Source organism: Melozone crissalis, unplaced genomic scaffold (assembly GCF_028551555.1).
Source record: "Melozone crissalis strain CALT ecotype California unplaced genomic scaffold, PUWL_Pcris_2 ptg000023l_1, whole genome shotgun sequence".
NCBI lineage: Eukaryota > Metazoa > Chordata > Aves > Passeriformes > Passerellidae > Melozone > Melozone crissalis.
Genome location: NW_026535801.1, coordinates 40,423,456 through 40,445,628, shown reverse-complemented (window position 1 = coordinate 40,445,628; position 22,173 = coordinate 40,423,456). Strand labels below are relative to the sequence as shown.

Here is a 22,173-nt window from a genome sequence, read left to right as displayed (position 1 = left end):
GGGGACAGGAAAATATTGCAAGTTGTGCAATTCCAGGTAGAGAAACACAGATAAAGTTTGGAGTCCCCCCTTAAATTCATTTATCCCTCAGAATTCCCAGCCCTCTCCCACTCTGCTGTGTGGGACAGACTCCATCCAAATAAACTTGGTGTGAGTGGCACAAAACCAAACTATAAATTATTGGGGATTTCTCCCCAGCTTTCCCAGCTCTTGTCCCACTTCTTTGGGTGGATTTTGGGTATTAAACCAAGATTATCAAATATATCAAATGCATCTCTGCCAGGGATTTGATTGATGGGCAAGAATTTTAGGTCATACACAATTTTACTTTGATTTAACCAATTAACTCCTTCCTCCGCACCAAAACGTTGGCAAGAGGGCTTTGCGCGAGGAAAACAGCGGGATTTTAATGTTTCCCGGAAAACCAGAGTTACATTTTAGACACTTCCAGCTGAGGTTATATTCAGCTTTAACATTGCTCTCAGTTCTCCTTTTCTGGCCTTTGTTCCGCGGCCCTGAGGGACAGGACACGGGGAATGGGTTCCGTCGATCACAGGGCAGGGATGGATGGGATATTGGGAATTGGGAATTGCTGGCTGTGAGGGAGAGGAGTCCCTGAATGGGATTCCCAGAGAAGCCGAGGCTGGCCCTGAATCCCCGGCAGCGCCACGGCCTCAGGGCTGCCGGAGCTCCCGGAGCGCCTGGGAAGGACTCGCGGTCACAGGGGGAACTGTGGGGCTGTGCAGGTGCAGCAGTGGGACGGGCTGGTCCCTGAGGGTGCCTTCCCAGCGGGATATTCCCAAATCCCAATGGGATATTCCCCGATGCAAGCGGGATATTCCCCGATCCCAGCGGGATATTCCCCGATCTCAGCGGGATATTCCCAAATCCCAGAGGGATATTCCCCGATCCCCCCGCCCGCCATGGCGGCCGCTCCCCCTCAGCGGCACCAACCACGGCGCGCAGCGCGGGGGGGGTCCGAGCGCCTCCCGGCCTCTCTCGGCCCGTACCACTCGTACCGTCACGGGGGGGGACAAGCACGAACGCGGCGCGTACCACCCGCAGCACGGCTGAGGGGAGATCTGCCGCCACCTCCCGAGCTGAGCCGAAACGGTGCAGCGGGAAGTCACCCCCTCCTTCCGACGCTGTTGGTACCGCCCGGCCGATCGCGCACCGCCCCCGGTCCCACGTGAGCGGTTTCCCGGCGTGCCCCGCGCTCGGCCGCAGCCGCCGCCGCTTCGCTCCGCGCCCCGCGCTCCCGGGAGCCTCCCGAGCCAGCGCCGCGCCGCGGGGCCGGGCCGCTTCTCGCCGCCATGTCCGGCGGGGACTCCACGGCCGCGGCCGCCGCCGCCTCCCCGCAGCCGCTGCCGTTCTCGCTGCCGAAGCCGCCGCCCCTCATGCAGCTGACGCCGGGCGACGCCGTGCGGCCGGTGGGCTCGGGCGCCGACCAATCGCCGAAGAGCGCGCGGCTGGCGGCGCGCCCCGATTGGCCGGCGGGGAAGCCCGTCAGCCTGCTGGCGCCGCTGCTCCCGCCCCGCGGGGAGCCCGAGCCGCTGCTGCCCTTCGGGCCCGCGGCCCCGCGGCCGCCGCTGCGCGGGCGCCTCCTGGGCCGCTGCGGGGGCTCCCTGCTCAGCCCCGCCATGCGGCCCGGCGGCGTCGACCGCGGCTCTCTCATGGTGAGTGCGGGATCGGGGGGGGATAACGGAGTTACGGCGTGCGGAAGCTGGACCCGCCTTCCTGCTCCGGGGTCATCGCAGGGTTGGGTGGGATGGGCGTCCCGTGGTGCGGGGCTGTGTCCGGGCGGTTCTGAGTGTCCCCGCTGAGGGAGACGCCAAAACCTCTCTGGCACCTGTCACCCGCACAGGGAGGAAGCTCTTGCTCGTGTACAGGTGGAACTTCCTGGGCATCGGTCCCTGCCTTCCCCTGGTGCCATTGCTGGGCTCTGCTTGGAGCCTTCCTTGCACCCAGGGACAGCCAGGGCTGAGGCCCCTCTCCCTGGGGCTCCTCTCCAGGCTGAGCAGCCCCAGCTCCCTCAGCCTCTCCTGGGCACTGAGATGCTCCAGGAGCTCCTGGCCCTGCTGTGCTGAGGAGCCAGAGCTGGACACAGCACCCAGAGGTGCCTCGGAGGAGCAGGATCCCTGCCTGACCTGCTGGGAATGCCCTTCCCCATGGCCTCCAGGGCACAGTGCAGCACAGACCTGGCTGTATCCAGAGCTGGGCAGGATCTGGAGCCCCAGGAGCAGCTGAGGGAGCAGGAAAGGGGCTCGGCTTAGAGCAAAGCAGGCTTGGGAGGACCTTCTCAGCACCAGGGTGGTAGGTGCCTCTGAAAGTGAATCAACACTCCAAAGAGGGTCAGAGGATATTTTTAGGAAACACTGTTCCACCTGGAATTACCTGGGGCTTGGGAAACAGGAGCTGTCAGTGCATGTGCTGTGGGAGGATGTGATTGGGAAAAGTGAAGTGTTCTGCCCAGAAGATTGAAACCTTTTTAGTTGCTCATGGTTTCTTTGTGTGACTCCCTGCGCCAGGGAGACTGGGATAAGACAAAATCACTGGAAAACTGCCTTTGGACTGAAAGGTGATAGAGTTAGGGGAAATTAGGGGAGAATTCCTTCCCTGTGAGGGTGGGGATTCCTGGGATGGAATTCCAGGCTGCCCCATCCCTGGAAGTGTCCAAGGCCAGGTTGGACACCTGGGATAGTGGAAGGTGTCCCAGAGGGTGGAACTGGAAGAACTTTTAAGATCCCTCCTACCCAAACCATTCTGGAGTTCTGTGATCAATAACTTGATTTTTTTTCTTCCTACTTAATGAATTTTCCAGAGGGAAATACTTTATCTTAAGGTGCTCTCAGAGCTGTTGCACCTGTGTGGAACAGAAAGTTCCTAAAGTGTTGGAATAATGAAAAACTCTTTTCCTTGTTCCCTCTGGTGAGCATGTGTGGGGTGGCTGCCTGGGTGCTGATTTCCTGCTGTTGGTGTTTTCCAGATGGGCCACCCCGGAATGCCCCACTACCCCCCCATGGGGATGCACCCCATGGGCCAGAGACCCCCCAACATGCCCCCGGTGCCCCACGGGATGATGCCTCAGATGATGCCCCCCATGGGAGGACCCCCGATGGGGCAGGTAAGCAATTCCAGCAGGTTCTGTTCCAGGGATCTGCCCTGAGGGGGGAATCTCCCTGGGAAAGGAGAGGGGATCACTCGGGGTCTGATCCTGGCCAGGGTAAAACTCTTCTCACAGGGGGCAGGGAAGTGATGCACCTTTGTGACTTAAATTGGAAACTGGTATGAGAACAGGTAATTCATGCACCTCTAACTTTCAGTCCATCATTTGGGATTTATTAAAGTTTTTCGCATGATAACAGGTAATTCATGCACCTCTAGCTTTCAGTCAATCATTTGGGATTTATTCAAGATTTTTTTGAATGAGAACAGGTAATTAGCGCACCTCTAACTTTAATTATCAATCCATAGTTTGGGATTTATTTAAGTTTTTTGAATGAGAACAGGAAATTAATGCACCTCCAGTGTTAGTTATCATTCCATAGATTGGGATTTATTTAAGTGTTTTGGACTGAGAACAGGTAATTAATGCACCTCTAACTTTCAGTCCATCATTTGGGATTTATTAAAGTTTATGGAATGATAACAGGTAATTCATGCACCTCTAACTTTCAATCAGTCATTTGGGATTTATTCAAGATTTTTTTGAATGAGAACAGGTAATTAGCGCACCTCTAACTTTAATTATCAGTCCATAATTTGGGATTTATTTAAGTTTTTAGAATGAGAACAGGTACCTAATGTACCTCTAACTAATTATCAATCCATAGTTTGGGATTTATTAAAGTTTTTTGGATGAGAACAGGTAATTCATGCACCTCTATCTTTAATTATCAATCCATAGTTTGGGATTTATTCCAGTTTTTTGGAATGAAAACCGGTAATTAATGCACCTCTAACTTTCAGCCCATCATTTGGGATTTATTAAAGTTTTTTTAATAAGAACAGGTAACTGATGTACCTGTAACTTTAATTATCAATCCATAATTTGGGATTTATTTAAGTTTTTGGAATGAGAACAGGTGATTAATGCACCTCTGACTTTAATTATCAATCCATAATTTGGGATTTATTCCAGTTTTTTGGAAGCTTCCTGTAGATTTTGAAGGGATAAGTTTGTTCTGGGACTTCACATTTCTGTGATTCTTGGCCAATTCCTCCATCCACACACGTGAACATTACAGCAAGAGCAGAAAGCAGGAATTACAGAATTGTTGCAGAATTCCTGTTGGGACCCTGGGGGTTGTTTGTAATCCCTGCATCCCATTGCTGCTGATGCCCTGGGATTGGAAAAGGTGACACAGCCACGACCATGGCCCTGCTTTTGGCAGCTTTTCTTCTCAGTTACCACATTTCCTGTGTGGTTTGTGATGAAATCCTCAACTCTTGAAAGAAATAATTCTCCTTGTGGGTGTAATAAATGTCCCAGGAGTGCTGGATGTCCTTGGGATGCTCCTATGGAAGAGAGGCAGGGAAGGATTAAAGCTTTGGGAACAGCCTGTGGTGACAACGCCTCTTCCTTTGCAATTCTCTGCAAATCCCTATTTTCCTTAAATCAGTGTATAAAGGCTTAGTAGGAATTTTTTCAATAGGGATTTGTAGCTTCTGGGGTAAAAATAAATTCCTTAAATTTTTAATTTTTAAAAAATGAGGAGGATTTGACTCATTAGCGCTGTGTGTGTTCATTCGGAAGTGAAGTAGAAATTCTGGTTTATTTCTCTGCTTTTTTCTACCTCCTTTTCCACAGTTGCCACTCTTAGCCAGGGAATATTTCAATATTTCACATTTTAGGGAGCAACTCAGGACTTTTTGGTAGCTGGAGAGCAAAAAGCTGCAGGTAAATGTCACACCTGGGAGTTCATCTTTCCTTTGTTCCTTTATTCCCTGTAGCCTTGGAATTTGCAGGAATTCATCATTCCCAACCTTTGCTTTTCCTGCTGTCACTCAGCATTTCAGTCATGGAATCAGCTCCCACATCATTTGCTCTTGTTCCTTCGGAGTTTAAATTGTTTTTATTGTTATTTCCTGTCCAGCTTTGGAATCTGGACATGCCATTCCTAATAGGAATATCCCGGTTTAGTGGGAATGTGGTGAAGGGAATCACAATCCCGCAAATCTGTTTTATTTTTCCTTGCCTAAGAGGGATGTTTGGGTTGTTTTGTTTTAAATTAAAAAGAAGTATCAGATAACAGCTTTGAAATAACAATACAGTATTTTGTGTTGAGAATATGATAAAATACGTGGGAAATGCTCTTGAATTGCAGATGCCTGGAATGATGCAGTCGGTGATGCCTGGAATGATGATGTCCCACATGTCCCAGGCTGCCATGCAGCCCACGGTTCCTGTGAGTTTCATTTCATTTCATTTCTTTTGTTTCGTTTTTAAAAGCTCTTTTGAGCAGTTATAGTTAATCACTCTTGGCTTTCTTCAATTAGAAAATAAGAATTTAAATTTTAAATGTATTTTTCGTTACAGTGGAGTTTTATGTGGCTCTTGAATGATTATAAAATAAGATTTTTGTGATTTTCATCAGTCTTTAAACTCCTTTTGGTTTTTATTTCATTCCTCATCCTTCACTTCCTGCAGTGTGGCAAGAATCGCTGTGACCTTGGATTGTTAAATTGTCTGACCAAGAGATTCTTCTCTCTTAAATTGTAATTTTTTAAAGAATTTAAATTCAATATTAAAGAGATTTGAGTCCATTAGAAAGAGATTTTTTATGAAAAGTCTCTGAAATTCAGTTGAATATAAAAATTGCTGGAGTAGCTCAAGGAATGAGAAGTTCTTTGGGTGGAAATGGAAAGGGAAAAATTAAAACACAGGTGAAATCTGAGGGGAAAAAATAGAAATTGAATCCTGTTCTTAAGAAATAAATTTAGTCCAAGCATAAGGGATTCACTTAAAACCAGATCCAGCCATTAAATTTAGAAATAAATTATTTTATGGGGTTTTTTTCCCATGCAGATTTAAATCACTAAATTCCTCTGGAATTTCCTGAAGTGCTGAGCACAAACCTTTGCTGTGCTGATTTGAAGCAGTGAAATCCCTAAAAATGAGTATTTTGGTCAGATTAATGCTTTTAAAATACATTAAAAATTCCTAGAAATTACTGGTTTGGTCAAATTAATGCTCCTAAAATACACAAGAAATTCCTGAGAATTTCCTGGTTTATTCCTGTTGGATAATATCAAATCAAACTGATCCAATGGGATTTATTTTCATTTTTTAGCCAATTTTTCTGTTTTCCTGAGGAATATTTGAAGTTTTGTAGTGAGAACTGAAAATAAACCTTAAGCAAAGCTAAATCCACATGGAAAAAAATGGGAAAACTTGGAATTTGGTTAATTTTTTTTCCTTAATTGGAAGGAATTTCAGGAAGGAAGAGTTCCAGGAATGCAATTTTAATACACCCAAAGCCATGTGCCCCATAATTATCCCACCTAATGATGTTCCTAATTGCTTATTTAAGGAGCAGGAATAATTAAGGGGGAAGCAGGAATCCTTATTTAAGGAATTGAGCCCTTTGTGTCAGAAGAGCCTTGTTTGCATAATGAATATTGAATTTTTTTAGGATTTAATTCCTCGGGAATTTATTACTTAAATGTAATTGTTTAAATGTTTAATTGTTTTAATTATTTTTACAGCCAGGAGTGAACAGCATGGATGCACAAGTAGGTGAGTAAAACAACTTGATATAATTTCAAAATATTTAAACAAAATCAGCTGAAACATTTAAAAATTCCACTTTTTTCTAATATGGAATGGAGCATTTCAGTCCTGGAGTCTCCATTGGTGCCCAGGACGTTTTTTTCCTTGCACACATGGAGAAATATTTAGGAAAATCAAGCAACCAAACCATTAATTAATTTTCAATTATTTATTTTTCAGGAGTAACCCCTCCTGGGACTCAGGTATGTTGAAAACACAATTCCAGAAGGTTGGAATTTCATTGCGGTGTGGGGCAAACTTGGTTTTGGGGATTTAAAGGAAAACCTTAATTCAGTTTTTTTCTCCTGCTTTTTTTTCCACGTTTTTGGTTGTTCCTTGAAATCTATGGGCCTTGTCCCAGCTTAATCATTAAACAGATGATATCCACATTATTTCCATGGAATTTCCATCCTGTCCCTCGGCCTGCCAGGAAATCCAGTTTTCCCTGGCTGTATCCAATGCCTGATCCACAGCAGGGATGCAGTCCTGATTCCAGGGAATTCATGGGGAAGCTGGCCAGGGAAAGCAGCAGGAATTGTGGTGTGAGGGAGCTCAGGGAACCAGAATCTTCCTGAAGCAAATTTTCCTCAAGCTGTGGGAACAGGGAGTGCTGCTGGAATTGTGACTTGGGGTTGTTGTGGTCTCACCCCTCCACTTGCGCGTCCTGGGGGAATCAGGCCCTTGGGAATGTGCAGTTGAACAGCTCCACTCCCAAAAATGGAGGTTTTTTTGGGGAAAATAGTGACTGAAGGTGTGAATTTGGCTCCCTGCCTTTGCTGTGCTGCCGAACCACCTGGAGAATCCAGGATGTTTGGGTGGACCCCAGCAGCGAGTGAGGATTTTCCAAGGGCTGTTTTGTCTCCCCTCAGACAACGCATCCCGTGGTGTCCACGGTGCAGCAGAGCTCCAGCAGCAGCAGCTCTGCCAGCGAGGAGCACTCCAAGCAGGTCTGTATCCCTCCCTTTCCGTGGGCTTGGATCCCTTTTTGTACATCAGCATTCACTTCCCTTGGCATTTTCCCAGAAATCCACGTGGACGGAGCACAAGTCCCCAGATGGAAGAACTTACTACTACAACACTGAGACCAAGCAGTCCACGTGGGAGAAGCCAGATGACCTCAAAACCCCTGCTGAGGTAACCAAATCCCAAATTAATTCTGGGATATTGTGGGAACATGAGGATTTCCAGGCCTGACACCCGCAGCAGGGAGAATTCTGCTGAAGCAATGGGAGCAAACTCTTCCAATAGGAAATGTTCCTTAAATATTTGGATTGTTCTCCCTATGTTGGGAGAACCTGAGGTTGCAAAATTCCTCCATATTCCTCATTTTAAATAGGTTTTTTAATTTATAATGTGTCCTTTTTTATCTTTTAGAGAAGTAGTATAGAAATAATGTAGAGAAGGATTTAGAGAAGAAAAAATTCCTAAAAATTGCCATTTGGGTCAAATTAATTCTCTTAAAATATACTACCAATTCCTGAGAATTCCCCTGGTTTATTTCTGTTGGATAATATCAAATCAAATTGATCCAATGTGATTTATTTTTACTTTTTAACCAATTTTTCTCTTTTCTTGAGGAATATTTGAAGTTTGTAGCTGAGAACTGAAAATAAACCTTAACCAAAGTTAAATCCACAAGGGAGAAAATGGGAAAACTTGGAATTTTGTTGATTTTTTTTTTTCCTTAATTGGAAGGAATTTCAGGAAGAAAGAGCTCCAGGAAAGCAACTTTAATGCTCCCAAAGCCTTGTGCCCCATAATTATCCCACCTAATGATGTCCCTAATTGCTTATTTAAGAAACGGGAATAGGGAAGAGGGAAATAAGAATCCTTATTTAAGGAGTTACTAAAGGAGATTTTCCTTGGAAAATCTTTATTTTCTCTCCATCAGCAATTGCTGTCCAAGTGTCCCTGGAAGGAGTATAAATCAGACTCTGGGAAGCCTTATTATTACAATTCCCAGACAAAGGAATCCCGCTGGGCAAAACCCAAAGAGCTGGAGGATCTTGAAGGTAAAAGAGAGAAGGACTTGTATTTTTATAAATATATATTAATTCATTACATTATTTTTTAAATAGCAACAAAATCAGCTGAGGGAGAAAGAATAAGTGTAAAAAAAATAATAGGCTGCAATAATTTAAATATTTCTGTTCTTAAAATTCTGTTTAATAATCCTGACTTTCTTTCTAGGTCTTTGAACTATTTTTTGCAAATTAAATAATTATTTTAAACCAGAAAGTAATTTTTATATTCCCCTATCTTCCCGTAATGGCATTTCTAAACTTTATTTTAATCTCAGTTGATTTCAGTCTTTGAAGGGCACATACATTTAAAATTTTTGATAGTAACAAAAACATGTAAAACTTTGCTTTTATTAAATCAATAATTATGAGAACTCCCTGTGTACATTAACTATTTTAAAGCTATATTTTAATTGGTTTTCTCCTTTTTTCCTCCAGCAATGATAAAAGCTGAAGAAAACAGGTACATTTTTAACATTATACTAATTTTTTCATGAGGGGCTTCAAACTTTCTCTGAGGGCCTTTAAGCCTTTCCTGGGGATCTTCAAACCTTTCCTGAGGGAGTTTAAACCTTTTTCCTGAGGGTCTTTGAACCTTTCCTAGGATCCCTCAAACCCTTTTTTCCTGAGGCACTTCAAACCTTCTTTTTTGAGGGCCTTCGACCCCTTTTTTTTTCCCCGAGGGCCTTCAACCCCTTTTTTTTCCCTGAGGGCCTTACAAACCCTTTTTTTTTCCTGAAGGTCTTCAACCCCTTATTTTCCTGAGGGTCTTCAAACCCTTTTTCCTGATGGCCTTCAAACCTTTCCTAGGATCCTTCAACCCCTTTTTTTCCCTGAAGGCCTTCAAGTCCTTTTCCTGAGGCTCTTCAACCCCTTTTTTTTTCCTGAGGGTCTTCAAACCCTTTTTCTCCTGAGGGCCTTCAAGCCTGTTTTTTCCTGAGGGTCTTCACACCCTCTTTCCTGAGAGTCTTCAAACCCTTTTTCCTGATGGCCTTCAAACCTTTCCTAGGATCCTTCACCCCCTTTTTTTCCTGAGGGTCTTCACCCCCTTTATTACCCTGAGGGCCTTCAGACCCTTTATTACCCTGAGGGCCTTCAGACCTTTTTTACCCTGAGGGCCTTCAACCCATTTTCCCTGAGGGCCTTCAGACCCTTTATTACCTTGAGGGCCTTCAGACCTTTTTTACCCTGAGGGCCTTCAGACCCATTATTACCCCGAGGGCCTTCAACCCATTTTCCCTGAGGGCCTTTCACCCTTTTTTCCTGAGGCCTTACAAACTCCTTTCCCTGAGGGCCTATAAACCTTTTCCGAGTCTTTACCTCACCCTAAACCCCTCACTCCCCACTTTGGCCACATCCCTAAGCTGTCCCTTTGCCCTAATTCTCCAGACCAGAGCCGGCAGTGACCGCTGTTGTGTTTGTCCCCAGCACGAAGCCAGAGGACGCGGCCGCCGCCACCTCGGCTCCGGCCACGGCCGGGGACGCTCCGAGCGGGGCCGGCGCGGCCCCGGCCGCCGAGAGCGCCACGGCCACGGCTGCTCCTGCAGGAGCTGCTCCCGAGGGGGAATCTGCCCCGGCTGCCACCACGGGGGACACGGACACGGCCGGCACCGCCACGGCCGAGGAGCAGGGCCAGGGCGGCGCCGCCCCCGGCACGCAGGACGGGAGCGCGGACGCCGCGGCGGCCGCCACCGATGAGGCGGCCAAGCAGGAGGCATCGGGAGAGTGAGTGCCGGGGGGTGGATGTCAGCTCCAGGAAAGAGGATTTGGGGGGGATCATTCCCTGTGAGGCTCTGGGATGGAGTTCCCACAGAAGCTGGGGCTGTCCCCAGATCCCTGAAGTGTCCCAGGCCAGGTTGGACAGGGCTTGGAGCAGCCTGGGACAGTGGGAGGTGTCCCTGCCGTGGCAGGAGTGGCTTGGGATGATCTTTAATGTCCCTTCCCACCCAGCCCATCCCATGGTTCCCATCCCAAACACCAAGATCATCCCACAAGCCTGTAGCACACTTAAAGCAAGTTCTTCAAGGGAATGAATGATTTACCACAGGACAAGAAGGAATAGCTTTGAGATAACAGAAGGCAGGCTTAGATCAGGGATTGGGAAGAAGTCGTGTCCTGGGAAGGTGATGAGGCCCTGGCACAGGTGCCCAGAGCAGCTGGGGCTGCCCCTGGATCCCTGGCAGTGCCCAAGGCCAGGCTGGACAGGGCTTGGAGCACCTGGGACAGTGGGAGGGGTCCCTGCCCATGGAACTGGGTGGGCTTTACTGTCCCTTCCCATCCAAGCCATTCCATGATTCCATGGTCATTTTTGGAACCTCAAGGCTTTGCTGCAGTTTTTCATTTCTCAGCAGCATCGGTGACAGGAACATTCCATGGATTTTCCAGCGTCTGTAAGAATTTCCCAGGGTGCCATTAAACACTTCCCTCTTCATGCTCCTTTTGCATGGATCTGTGCCATTGGTTATTGCTGGAAGAAAATAAAATACTAAAGGGATTTTTATGTGTTCCAGCCATGATTCCTTTTTATTTTAAATAATGAAAGATCTATTGTGTGGAAAATTACAACTTAGGATTTTTATAATTCAAAAAAAAAGAAATGCTGTGGGGGATTTTAGACAGCAGAACGTAATTCAGGAGAAGAGGCCCATCTTTATGCACTTCTTTTATATTTTTATATAAAATGTTAATATTCCTGCTGAATTTCAACATTATATTTTTAGGAATAATTTCTAGATAACTTCAGCAGGCAGCCAATTGCAGGAGGGAAATATTTTGCCTCAATAATTCATTTTTTTGATCTTTTTTTCATCAGCTGTGGTGCCTGTAAGGAAACACCTTGTATGAATGATTAGAATTATTTTTTTACTTGAAGCTGCTGTTTATAAAACTGACTTTGTGGTGGTTTTTGACTCTTCAGTGCCTCTAACTTAGAAAAAAATGCTGAAATAATAAAATGTGTTTTGTTTTAGTGCTGCTGCAAAGAAGGAGGATGAGGATGCCCAACCAGTTAAAAAAACCTACACATGGAACACAAAGGAGGAGGCCAAACAAGCATTTAAAGAACTGTTAAAAGAAAAGGTATTTGGGCCAAATATTAATATTTTATTGACCAATTATTTATGTTTTCTTGAACTACAAAACCTGGTTTTATTTCTGTTTTATTTACCAAGTTTTACTAGATTTTCTTAAGGAAGAATTCTTCACTCTTGAGGAAATGAAGGAAAAGAACATTGCAGTGAAGTGTTGTTTTAGCTTAAAAATGAAATGTTCTTTTTTCTTTTCCCCATGGCTGTTTTTAAGGAATTATTCCTTGTTGGATGTTAATTCCAGGTCTGACTCTTCCATAATTTCCTGTTTTCACAGCGGGTTCCATCCAATGCTTCCTGGGAGCAGGCCATGAAGATGATCATTAATGACCCCAGATACAGGTACTGAGTTTTCCTCAATTCCTCACAAACCTTTTTTTAGGGAATTTACTTCCAAAAAATCTCAAGTTCTGTCAGCAACAGATCCTCCTGCACTTGTGCCATTGGCAGGGGATTGGCTTCCTTCCCTCCATAAGGAAATGCTTCCAACAGCTTCATTTTTATGGAGAAAAGGTGTAGAAGTTGGTATTTTATGTTGATTTGGGGATTAAAATGTTCAGATTAATTTTATCTCAAATCCAGATTATTCAAACCATTGCCTTTCACTTTCTGGTTTTGATTTTCTTAGTTATTTTTCTTACTTTCCTTTTCTGATTGTTCTGGCTTTTCTTTCTTTTTCCTCAGTTTTCTTTTTTTTCCCCTCAGTTTTCTTATTTTTCTGGTTTTCTTCTTTTTGAATTTTTCTTCTGATTATTTGATTTTCTTTTATTTTTTCTTTCTTTTTTTCTGATTTTCTTTCATTTTTTTCTGATTTTTTTCCTGATTTTTCTGATGGTCTTCCTGATTTTTTTATTCATTTATAAATAACATTGCTCTTTCCTTTTCTTTCCTGGAAGTGCTTTGGCAAAACTGAGTGAAAAGAAGCAGGCCTTTAATGCCTACAAAGTTCAGACAGAGAAGGAGGAGAAGGAAGAAGCCAGATCCAAGTACAAGGAAGCCAAGGAATCCTTCCAGCGCTTCCTGGAAAACCATGAGAAGATGACATCCACCACCAGATACAAGTAAGAGACTTGGGATAAAAATCTGAGATAAAAATCCTCATGGATACACTGCTTAGAGTGGCATCAACTTCCATTTTTAGATTTTTTTTCCTTTATAAAAATTCAAAATATATCGCAAAAAAACTTCCAAGGGGGAAAATCAAGAATTCCTATAAATCTGTTCCTTCTTGGAACAGAGCTCTCCCTGATGTTCTGGGGATTGATGGATAATTCAGTCACAATAAATAAATAAATAAATAGTTTTGTGGGTTTGATTTGCTCTGCCCAGAAAAGCTGAACAGATGTTTGGGGAGATGGAAGTGTGGAATGCCATATCCGAGCGGGACCGGCTGGAGATTTATGAGGATGTTCTGTTCTTCCTGTCCAAGAAGGAGAAGGTAAATTCCCCTCAAATCCACCCAGCATCTCCTCACTGGTTCCTAAATCACTTTAAACAGCAGCTTTTAGGGGGAAGGGTTTTGGGTTTATTGGGATTTATTCCTGCTCATTTGACCATATGTTGTATTTTTGGAGGATTTTAATCAATCATGTGATGGATTTTATTCTGAATCAGGGAAATAACAATAAGATGGGAAAATTGTGTTGTTTTGTGTCCAAGGATGGGACTTGGAGTAATCTGGTCCCTGTCCAGGGCAGGAGGTTGGAATGGGATGAGCTTTAAGGACCCTTCCAACCCAAACCACTCTAGAACTCTCTGATTTTATATAAATTAAGGATTAATTTCATATTTTCTTGGAGAACACACTAGATATCTGACATTTCTATCCAAACCACCTCAAATTGAGCCCCAAAACCAAACTTTTCCCCTCAGGAACAAGCCAAGCAGCTGCGCAAGAGGAACTGGGAAGCTCTGAAGAACATCCTGGATAACATGGCCAATGTCACCTACTGCACCACCTGGTCAGAGGCCCAGCAGTACCTCATGGACAACCCCACCTTTGCTGAGGATGAGGAGCTCCAGAGTATGTCTGTGGGCTCTGGAATTCTCTGGGGAGGAGGATTCTTGCTGACATGGAAGGAATAACCTGATTTTTTTTCCCTGTGTTCTTGCTAGACATGGATAAGGAGGATGCCCTGATCTGTTTTGAGGAACATATCAGGGCCTTGGAGAAAGAGGAGGAGGAAGAGAAGCAGAAAAGTTTGCTGAGGGAAAGGAGGAGGCAGCGTAAAAACAGGGAATCTTTCCAGGTTGGTGCAGTTTGGGGTTCTGTCCTAAAAATCTCATGGAATATCATGGGGTATTCCATGTGGGGTTTTTTATTTCTGAGGGTTGGTTCAAAGGGGGTGTTTAAAGCCTGAAGTGTTGGGTTGTGGCATTTTCTCTGCTGTGTTACACACAAGGGAAAATCAGGGGGAATAGGCCTGGATGGATAGGGGATGCAGCTGGAATGTTGTAGGTGGTGGAGAAAAGCAGGAAGAACAACAGAAAAAGGGATTTTTGTGGAACAAAAGTGGAATTCCAGTTACCAGGCCAATCCATCCCAGCTGGTACCAAGGAGAAGCTGGAGGAATGGCTCCAAATTCCCATTTCCCTGTTTCTTGCAGCTGTTTCTGGACGAGCTGCACGAGCACGGGCAGTTACACTCCATGTCCTCCTGGATGGAACTGTACCCAGCCATCAGCTCCGACATCAGATTCACCAGCATGCTGGGCCAGCCTGGTAAGGAGGGCAAATCTGGGATTGGGGGCAGGCCACAGCAATCCTTCCTACTTTTTATCACCTAAAAATGCAGCTCTGGGGTTAAACCTGACCTGTAGCTTAACTAAACCCTCCCTCAGGATCAACAGCACTTGACCTCTTCAAGTTTTATGTGGAGGATTTAAAAGCTCGTTACCACGATGAGAAGAAGATAATTAAAGACATCTTAAAGGTGAGCATTACCTTGAAGGCTCCTCCTTGAATGGCACATTTCCCATCCAAGGGAACTGGGATTTCCTTGGAATGGAAGGAATTCCTGATTTCCCTCACACCAAAGGAGCTGTTTTTTCCAGGATAAAGGATTTGTGGTGGAGGTGAACACTTCCTTTGAGGATTTTGTCACTGTCATCAGCTCCACTAAAAGAGCCACCACGTTGGATGCAGGGAATATCAAGCTGGCTTTCAACAGTGTAAGTATGAATTAATGAATTAATTCACTAATTAATTGGGATATCTGGATAATTAGGATGGGAAATCCCTTCTCCAGACAGGAATTAGGATTTGTTTTCTATTCCGTATTTCTAATTCCATAATATTTGAGGAATATTCTGTTATTTAGGGTTATTTAACTGATTTCAGTTGCCACAATAAAAATAAACCTTTATCCAAGCAGTCAGCATTCCCAAACTTGAGGAATTCTGGGATAGGGATTCAGTGATGCTCTCCTGTTTGTACATTAAGATTTCTCCTGATCTGTGTGCTTCTGTAGTTTTGCATCATTGGATTTTCATCAACAGCAATTCCGTGCTTGGAAAGGAAATAATTGATTAATTTTGGATAAAATAATTCAATATCATAGTTTTGATTTATTAATTAAGTACAGGAAAAGCAGTTGATTTCCTTGTCATTCCCAAGTGACTCAGCCACAGCTCTGAGGGTGCAGAGCTGTGCAGAGACCCCAGGCAATGGAATTCCTTTCCTCTCATTGCCACAGCTGCTGGAGAAGGCGGAAGCGCGGGAACGCGAGCGGGAGAAGGAGGAGGCGCGCAAGATGAAGAGGAAGGAATCGGCCTTCAAGAGCATGCTGAAACAAGCCACCCCCCCCATCGAGCTGGATGCTGTCTGGGAGGATGTAAGGATGAGAATTCCTTGGGGAGAACATTCCCAAAATCCCAAACAGGCCCCTGGTCATCCCTAAAAACCCTGTGTTCACCAGGCTCATCCTGGTTCTGCTGATGGGGCTTCAAAATCCCATCACCCCCCGTGGAAGGGGCTTCAAAATCCCATCACACCCCGTGGAAGGGGCTTCAAAATCCCATCACACCCCGTGGATGGGGCTTCAAAATCCCATCACACCCCGTGGATGGGGCTTCAAAATCCCATCACACCCCATGGATGGGGCTTCAAAATCCCATCACCCCCCGTGGATGGGGCTTCAAAATCCCATCAAACCCCGTGGAAGGGGCTTCAAAATCCCATCACACCCCATGGAAGGGGCTTCAAAATCCCATCAAACCCCGTGGAAGGGGCTTCAAAATCCCATCACACCCTATGGATGGGGCTTCAAAATCCCATCAAACCCCGTGGAAGGGGCTTCAAAATCCCATCACACCCTATGGATGGGGCTTCAAAATCCCATCAAACCCCGTGGATGGGGCTTCAAAATCCCATCACACCCCATGGAAGGGGCTTCAAAATCCCATCACACCCCGTGGAAGGGGCTTCAAAATCCCATCACACCCCGTGGATGGGGCTTCAAAATCCCATCACACCCCGTGGATGGGGCTTCAAAATCCCATCACACCCCATGGATGGGGCTTCAAAATCCCATCACCCCCCGTGGATGGGGCTTCAAAATCCCATCAAACCCCGTGGAAGGGGCTTCAAAATCCCATCACACCCCATGGAAGGGGCTTCAAAATCCCATCAAACCCCGTGGAAGGGGCTTCAAAATCCCATCACACCCTATGGATGGGGCTTCAAAATCCCATCAAACCCCGTGGAAGGGGCTTCAAAATCCCATCACACCCTATGGATGGGGCTTCAAAATCCCATCAAACCCCGTGGATGGGGCTTCAAAATCCCATCAAACCCCGTGGATGGGGCTTCAAAATCCCATCACACCCTGTGGATGGGGCTTCAAAATCCCATCACACCCATGGATGGGGCTTCAAAATCCCATCACCCCCCGTGGAAGGGGCTTCAAAATCCCATCACACCCCATGGATGGGGCTTCAAAATCCCATCACACCCCGTGGAAGGGGCTTCAAAATCCCATCACACCCTATGGATGGGGCTTCAAAATCCCATCACCCCCCATGGAAGGGGCTTCAAAATCCCATCACACCCATGGATGGGGCTTCAAAATCCCATCACACCCTGTGGATGGGGCTTCAAAATCCCATCAAACCCCGTGGATGGGGCTTCAAAATCCCATCACACCCCGTGGATTCTTCAGGAGAACTTAGAGTTGGGTGGGAAAAGTTTCATCCTTTGGAAACAAAAAACGTCCTCAAAGAACTGGAAAAAAAACCAACCCTCCCCAAAGTTATTTGAAATTATTTAGAACTTTGTCCTGGATAAAATACCCTGGAAAAGCTTTCCTTGCCAAGGATAATTTATATAAATATTTGGGGTTTTTTTAAGCTTAAATGGAATGTGCAGGGAAAGCAGTGGGGTTCTCCATGTTTCCATGAGTTAGAGCATTCCTGAACACTGGAAATTTGGGATTTGCTTCGAAATCTGGGATTAAAAATTTAGCCTTGTAGCAGTTCCAGGGCTTCTCAAATGGTGAATTTTTTTTTTTAGTTATTTTTTTAAATTATTATTTTTATTTTTTCATTTTTTCTGTTTTTCTTATTTTTCTTATTTTTAATTATTTTTCATATTTCTGTTATTATTTGCTTTATTTTTCCTTATTTTAATTTCTTCAGGGTTTTAGTTTTCTTATTTTTATTGTTTATATTTATTTTATTTCTTATTTCTTTTTTACTTATTTTTATTATTCCTTATTATTTTTATTATTTTAATCTTTATTCATTATTATTTATATCGTTTTTATTATATTCCTTACTTGTTTCTTATTGCCATTTTCATTACTACATTATATTTTATTATTTTCTTCTATTTCTTTTAATATCTTAATAAATTTAGAATTTAATTTCTTTTAATATCATTGATAAAATTAATTTTCCTGACAGATCAGAGACAGATTTGTGAAGGAGCCAGCATTTGAAGACATCACCCTGGAATCTGAAAGGAAAAGGATATTTAAGGATTTCCTTCATGTACTTGAGGTAATTATTCTTTTATTTTTGAAATCAACAGAGAAGGAAAATTCCTTCTAAACTGAGTGGGAAGGGGAAGGATTTAATGGAATTTTTTCCATTAAATGATATCAGGAGATAAATTAGATTTTTCAGCTCTCACACTTGGGGGTCTTGTTGCAATTCTTGGAATTTGGAAGAATTTGAGCTGAAATTTTGACTTTTAATTCTGTAATTTGCAATTAGGCAGAGCAAGGGGTGGGTTTAAGCTGGGCTTAACTTGGATCCAGGGAGCAGATCCATGGCAGTCCAGGTGTTGCAGCTCCAACAGGGCAGCAGTGCCCATTTTTAGGTATTTTGACATTAAGCGCTGATTTCATGGAATTTTTAACCTTTCCCAGCTTTTGTGGATGAGGAGAAAGATCCCATCAATTCTTTGGGATGTCCTATAGGAGCTGATGAGGTGGTGCTGCCATTCAATGTTGATTGTGGAGTTCTTAACCTTTCCCAACTTTTGTGGATGAGGAGAAGCATCCCATCAGATTTTTGGGATGTCCTGTAGGAGATAATGAGGTGGTACTACCATGAAATGGTGATTATGGAGTTTTTAACCTTGCCCAACTTTCTTGGATGAGGAAGAACATCCCATCAGATTTTTGGGATGTCCCGTAAAAGCTGATGAGATGGTTCTGCCATGAAATGGTGATTGTGGAGTTCTTAACCTTGCCCAGCTTTCTTGGATGAGGAAGAACATCCCATCAGGTTTTTGGGATGTCCTGTAGGAGCTGATGAGGTTTTAGTGCCCCGTCCCTGGAACTGCCCGAGGCCAGGTTGAGCACCCCGCTCCAGGGAAGTTATCCTTACCCATGGTGGAACAAGCTGGGATTTTAGGGCTTTTCCAAGGCCAGTCCCTGCTGGAATTCCGAGCTCTCCCCTCCTTGCCTTGCCCACAGCACGAGTGTCAGCACCACCACTCCAAGACCAAGAAACATTCGAAGAAATCCAAAAAACACCACCGGAAGCGCTCGCGTTCCCGCTCCGTGAGTAAACCCTCCCTGTGCCATTGCCATTGCTGCTGGAATTGCCATTGCTAACTGGAACTCTCCCCTGGGCTGTGTGTGAAGGGCTCAGAGTCCGAGGATGACGACAGCCACTCCAAGAAGAAGCGGCAGCGCTCGGAATCGCGGTCGGTGTCGGAGCGTTCTTCCAGCGCCGAGTCCGGTACGGGATGGGATGGGATTGGGGTTGGGTTGGCTTTAAACCAGCTGGGCTGTTCTCCTTTGGGATTTATCCACTGATTCCTGGCGGTTTTGTTTCTCCCTGTGGCTGCAGAGAGGAGTTACAAGAAGTCCAAAAAACACAAGAAGAAGAGCAAGAAGAGGAGGCACAAGTCTGTGAGTGGAGCTCAGTTTTTAATTGGGTTATGGACAACCTGGCACCTGTTGTCAGCAATCCTGGCTGGATGATCCTAGGGAAAAATTGGGATAAAGATGGAGGAGGGTATTGCCAAAATAATTTTCTGTTGTATATTCCCAGTATTAAACCACTTAAAACTGCTGAATGTGGAGGGTTTAACTCCAGGTGAAAGACTCCATGAGTAGCCTGGGGTTTGCTGTTTATCCTGGCAAATCCAGGCGTTCTCCTTCTGGGAAGGATCCCAGCCATTCCTTGTGCCTGCCTTGAGCATCAGGCTTGTGTTGGAAGCTCTGGAAGGCTCCAAAATGCAGAAAGAGCTTTGCTTCTTCCTGGGAGGGTGGGGAGGCCCTGACACAGGGTGCCCAGAGAAGCTGGAAGTGTCCAAGGCCAGGGTGGACAACCTGGAGCAACCTGGGATAGGAGAAGGTGTCCCTGCCCATGGCAGGGGTGGAATGGGATGAAATTTAAAGCCCCTTCTAACTGAAATCATTCCATGATTCTACAATTCTTTAAATGGAAGTTGAACTTAAAAAATATTCAACATTAATATTCACTATTCCCATTTTTTTTTTTCCACAGGATTCACCAGAATCTGATGTGGAACGAGAGAAGGACAAGAAAGACAGAGAGAGGGACAGTGAGAAGGAAAGAGCCAGACAGAGATCTGAGTCCAAGCATAAATCTCCCACTAAAAAACGGCCTGGAAAAGATTCCGTAAGCTCTGCTTCCTGTTTTCCCCGATGCTTTGGGCTCTGCTGGATGCAGCTCCGTAGGTGTGCTCTGGGAGAGGTCAGAGGTTGCATTGGAGCATCCTGGAGGTCTTTGCCATTCCCCAGTTTGGATTTTGGGGTTTCTGAGTGACACAGAGCAGCTCTGGCTGTGTGTGCCTGTCCCTGGAACCTCCCTGGACAATCCCATCCTGACCTCTGTCCCTTCTCTCCACAGGGAAACTGGGATACCTCTGGCAGCGAGCTCAGCGAGGGGGAGCTGGAAAAACAGAGGAGGACTCTTTTGGAACAGCTGGATGAAGATCAATGAGAAGATCCTTGATACCAAAAATGTTTACAGGTGGCAAAATAAAACCAAGCCTTGTGTGGGCAAGGCCCTGGGGCCGGTGGCCGGTGGCCCATGGCCACAACAGCGGTGGCTTTTAGTTTTTTACCACTTCAGTCCAGTCAAAAGTAGAAAAATCCATGGAATTCTGAGGGCGGAGCTGTGCCTGGCCTGGAGCTGCGGGGCGGGATGGGGCTGGGGTCCCCTGGAGGGGACACAGAGGTGGCAGCAGTGTCCCCAAGCACTTTCCCAGTGTCCTTCCCAGGGCAGGGAACAACCCTGGGCTGCCTGGGCAGAGCCCAGTTCAGCTTCAGGAAAAAACTCCTAATTTAATTCTTTGTGCTTTTGTTCTTTGATGGATTTGGTTGGGTGGGATTTTCTGGGAAGGCAGCAGGAGTAAGGAATCCATGTCCTGCTGTGTTCTGCAATCCCCTGGATTCTGGGGTTGTGTGACACCGGGGCTTTTGTCCAAGGCTGATTCGTGTCCCGACTCCCATCGATCCCAAACCCAGGGAATGTCGTGGATGGGGATTCTCCTGCTGTGCCAGCAGAGGGAGCGTTTGGGACACGACCACCTCGGCATTCCCGAGATCCCACCCCGGCCCAGCCCCGGCTGTTACCCAGCGTTTCTCTCCACCTTTTCTCTCCCCCTTCCGAAAACTTAGGAATAAAAATCCGATGTTAAACGCAATTCCATGTGTTGCCTTAAGAACCTGCTGCAGAATGTAGCTGCACAGCCCAGAGGAGGGAGGAGGAAGCAGCTCCAGCCCTGTTTTCCAGCCCCTGCACGTTCAGGAAGGTGCCCCCAGCCCTGCTCGGTGAGAAAATTGGGAAGCCGCTGTCCTTGGAATATTTTTGTACATTTTTATCAATGATTAAACCTTGTCTTTTAGCATGTACTGGTATTTATTTCTCCTTAAATACTCTGTACAGCTCTGAGCCGCAGACTCACTCACAAAACCTGCTTGAAGACTGTTCAGATTCCTTTTCAGGAGGTTTTTCCTGAATTTTGACCACTTTTACCAGTGCATAAACACCCAAAGGATCAGTTTATCCAGGGAATTTTCTGGCTGGGGTGGTTACAAGGCTCAGAATCCTTAAGAGCACCCTGAGATTGAAATGAATTATTTGGAATATAAAGTGCAGGAGGTTGTAACCATTTTTCCCTGGGATGGTTTGGGATGGGAAAGCCCATCCCAGTCCTGCTGTTTCCCCCTGAAGGGTCATTGCTCATCACCCATTCCCTGGGGGAAAACCTCCTGGATTTGGTCAAACAGGGCTTTGGGGGATTTTTGGTATCCCTGGGTGTTTGGTGTGGAAATCCAGGTTGGAATATTCCAGGTTTTTCCCTGCAGGCTCTCCCAGGAAGGATGGGATAATTGCTGCTCCAGGACTGAACAATGAGCCAGGTTTGCTTTGCTCACCTGCCACCACCTCCCTGGATTTATGTCCCAAAATGGGAGTGCTCCGAGTGGGAACAGCCCAGCAGAGTTTGGGAAACAGGAGGGCAGCAGGTCCTGGAATGTGCCATGGAGGAGGATTGAGAGCCTGACAGGTCCTGAGGGTTTGCAAGCAGGGAGGAACTTCTTTCAGTGCTCTTATTCCCTTGCATCCACACAAATTCAAGGAAAAAGTTGTTCCTAAGGGAGTACCACGTTTAAAAGGTTTGCCTTGATTTTCCCATCAAAAAATAAAAAAACTGGGAATGTCCGTTATTCCAATGGTGGGGTTTTCTTAATTCAGTTTGCTGGAAGAAACTCAGCTTAAGCTGAGCCTGGTTTTAACCCAAGCAAGGCAGGATTGAGTTTTCCAGGGAATGGAGTTCAGGCTTATTTTTCCAGCTTTTTTTTGGTGTTTTT

At 45.5% G+C, this 22,173-nt stretch overlaps 1 protein-coding gene across 1 annotated transcript; it reads left to right on the top strand.

Moving 5' to 3' along the window:
• Window positions 1-1,577: 1,577 nt before the first annotated feature.
• Window positions 1,578-21,441, top strand: PRPF40A (pre-mRNA processing factor 40 homolog A). Its single transcript, XM_054278092.1, has 26 exons — window positions 1,578-1,676; window positions 2,987-3,124; window positions 5,328-5,408; window positions 6,709-6,739; window positions 6,953-6,975; window positions 7,642-7,719; window positions 7,796-7,906; window positions 8,664-8,784; window positions 9,232-9,256; window positions 10,222-10,518; window positions 11,763-11,871; window positions 12,157-12,221; window positions 12,776-12,940; window positions 13,209-13,317; window positions 13,752-13,902; window positions 13,995-14,128; window positions 14,486-14,600; window positions 14,720-14,811; window positions 14,933-15,049; window positions 15,574-15,711; window positions 17,780-17,875; window positions 18,799-18,885; window positions 18,970-19,066; window positions 19,178-19,239; window positions 19,841-19,975; window positions 20,207-21,441. Exons 1-26 carry the CDS (start codon window positions 1,641-1,643, stop codon window positions 20,297-20,299), a joined length of 2,706 nt encoding a protein of 901 aa, XP_054134067.1. The 5' UTR covers window positions 1,578-1,640; the 3' UTR covers window positions 20,300-21,441.
• Window positions 21,442-22,173: the final 732 nt, after the last annotated feature.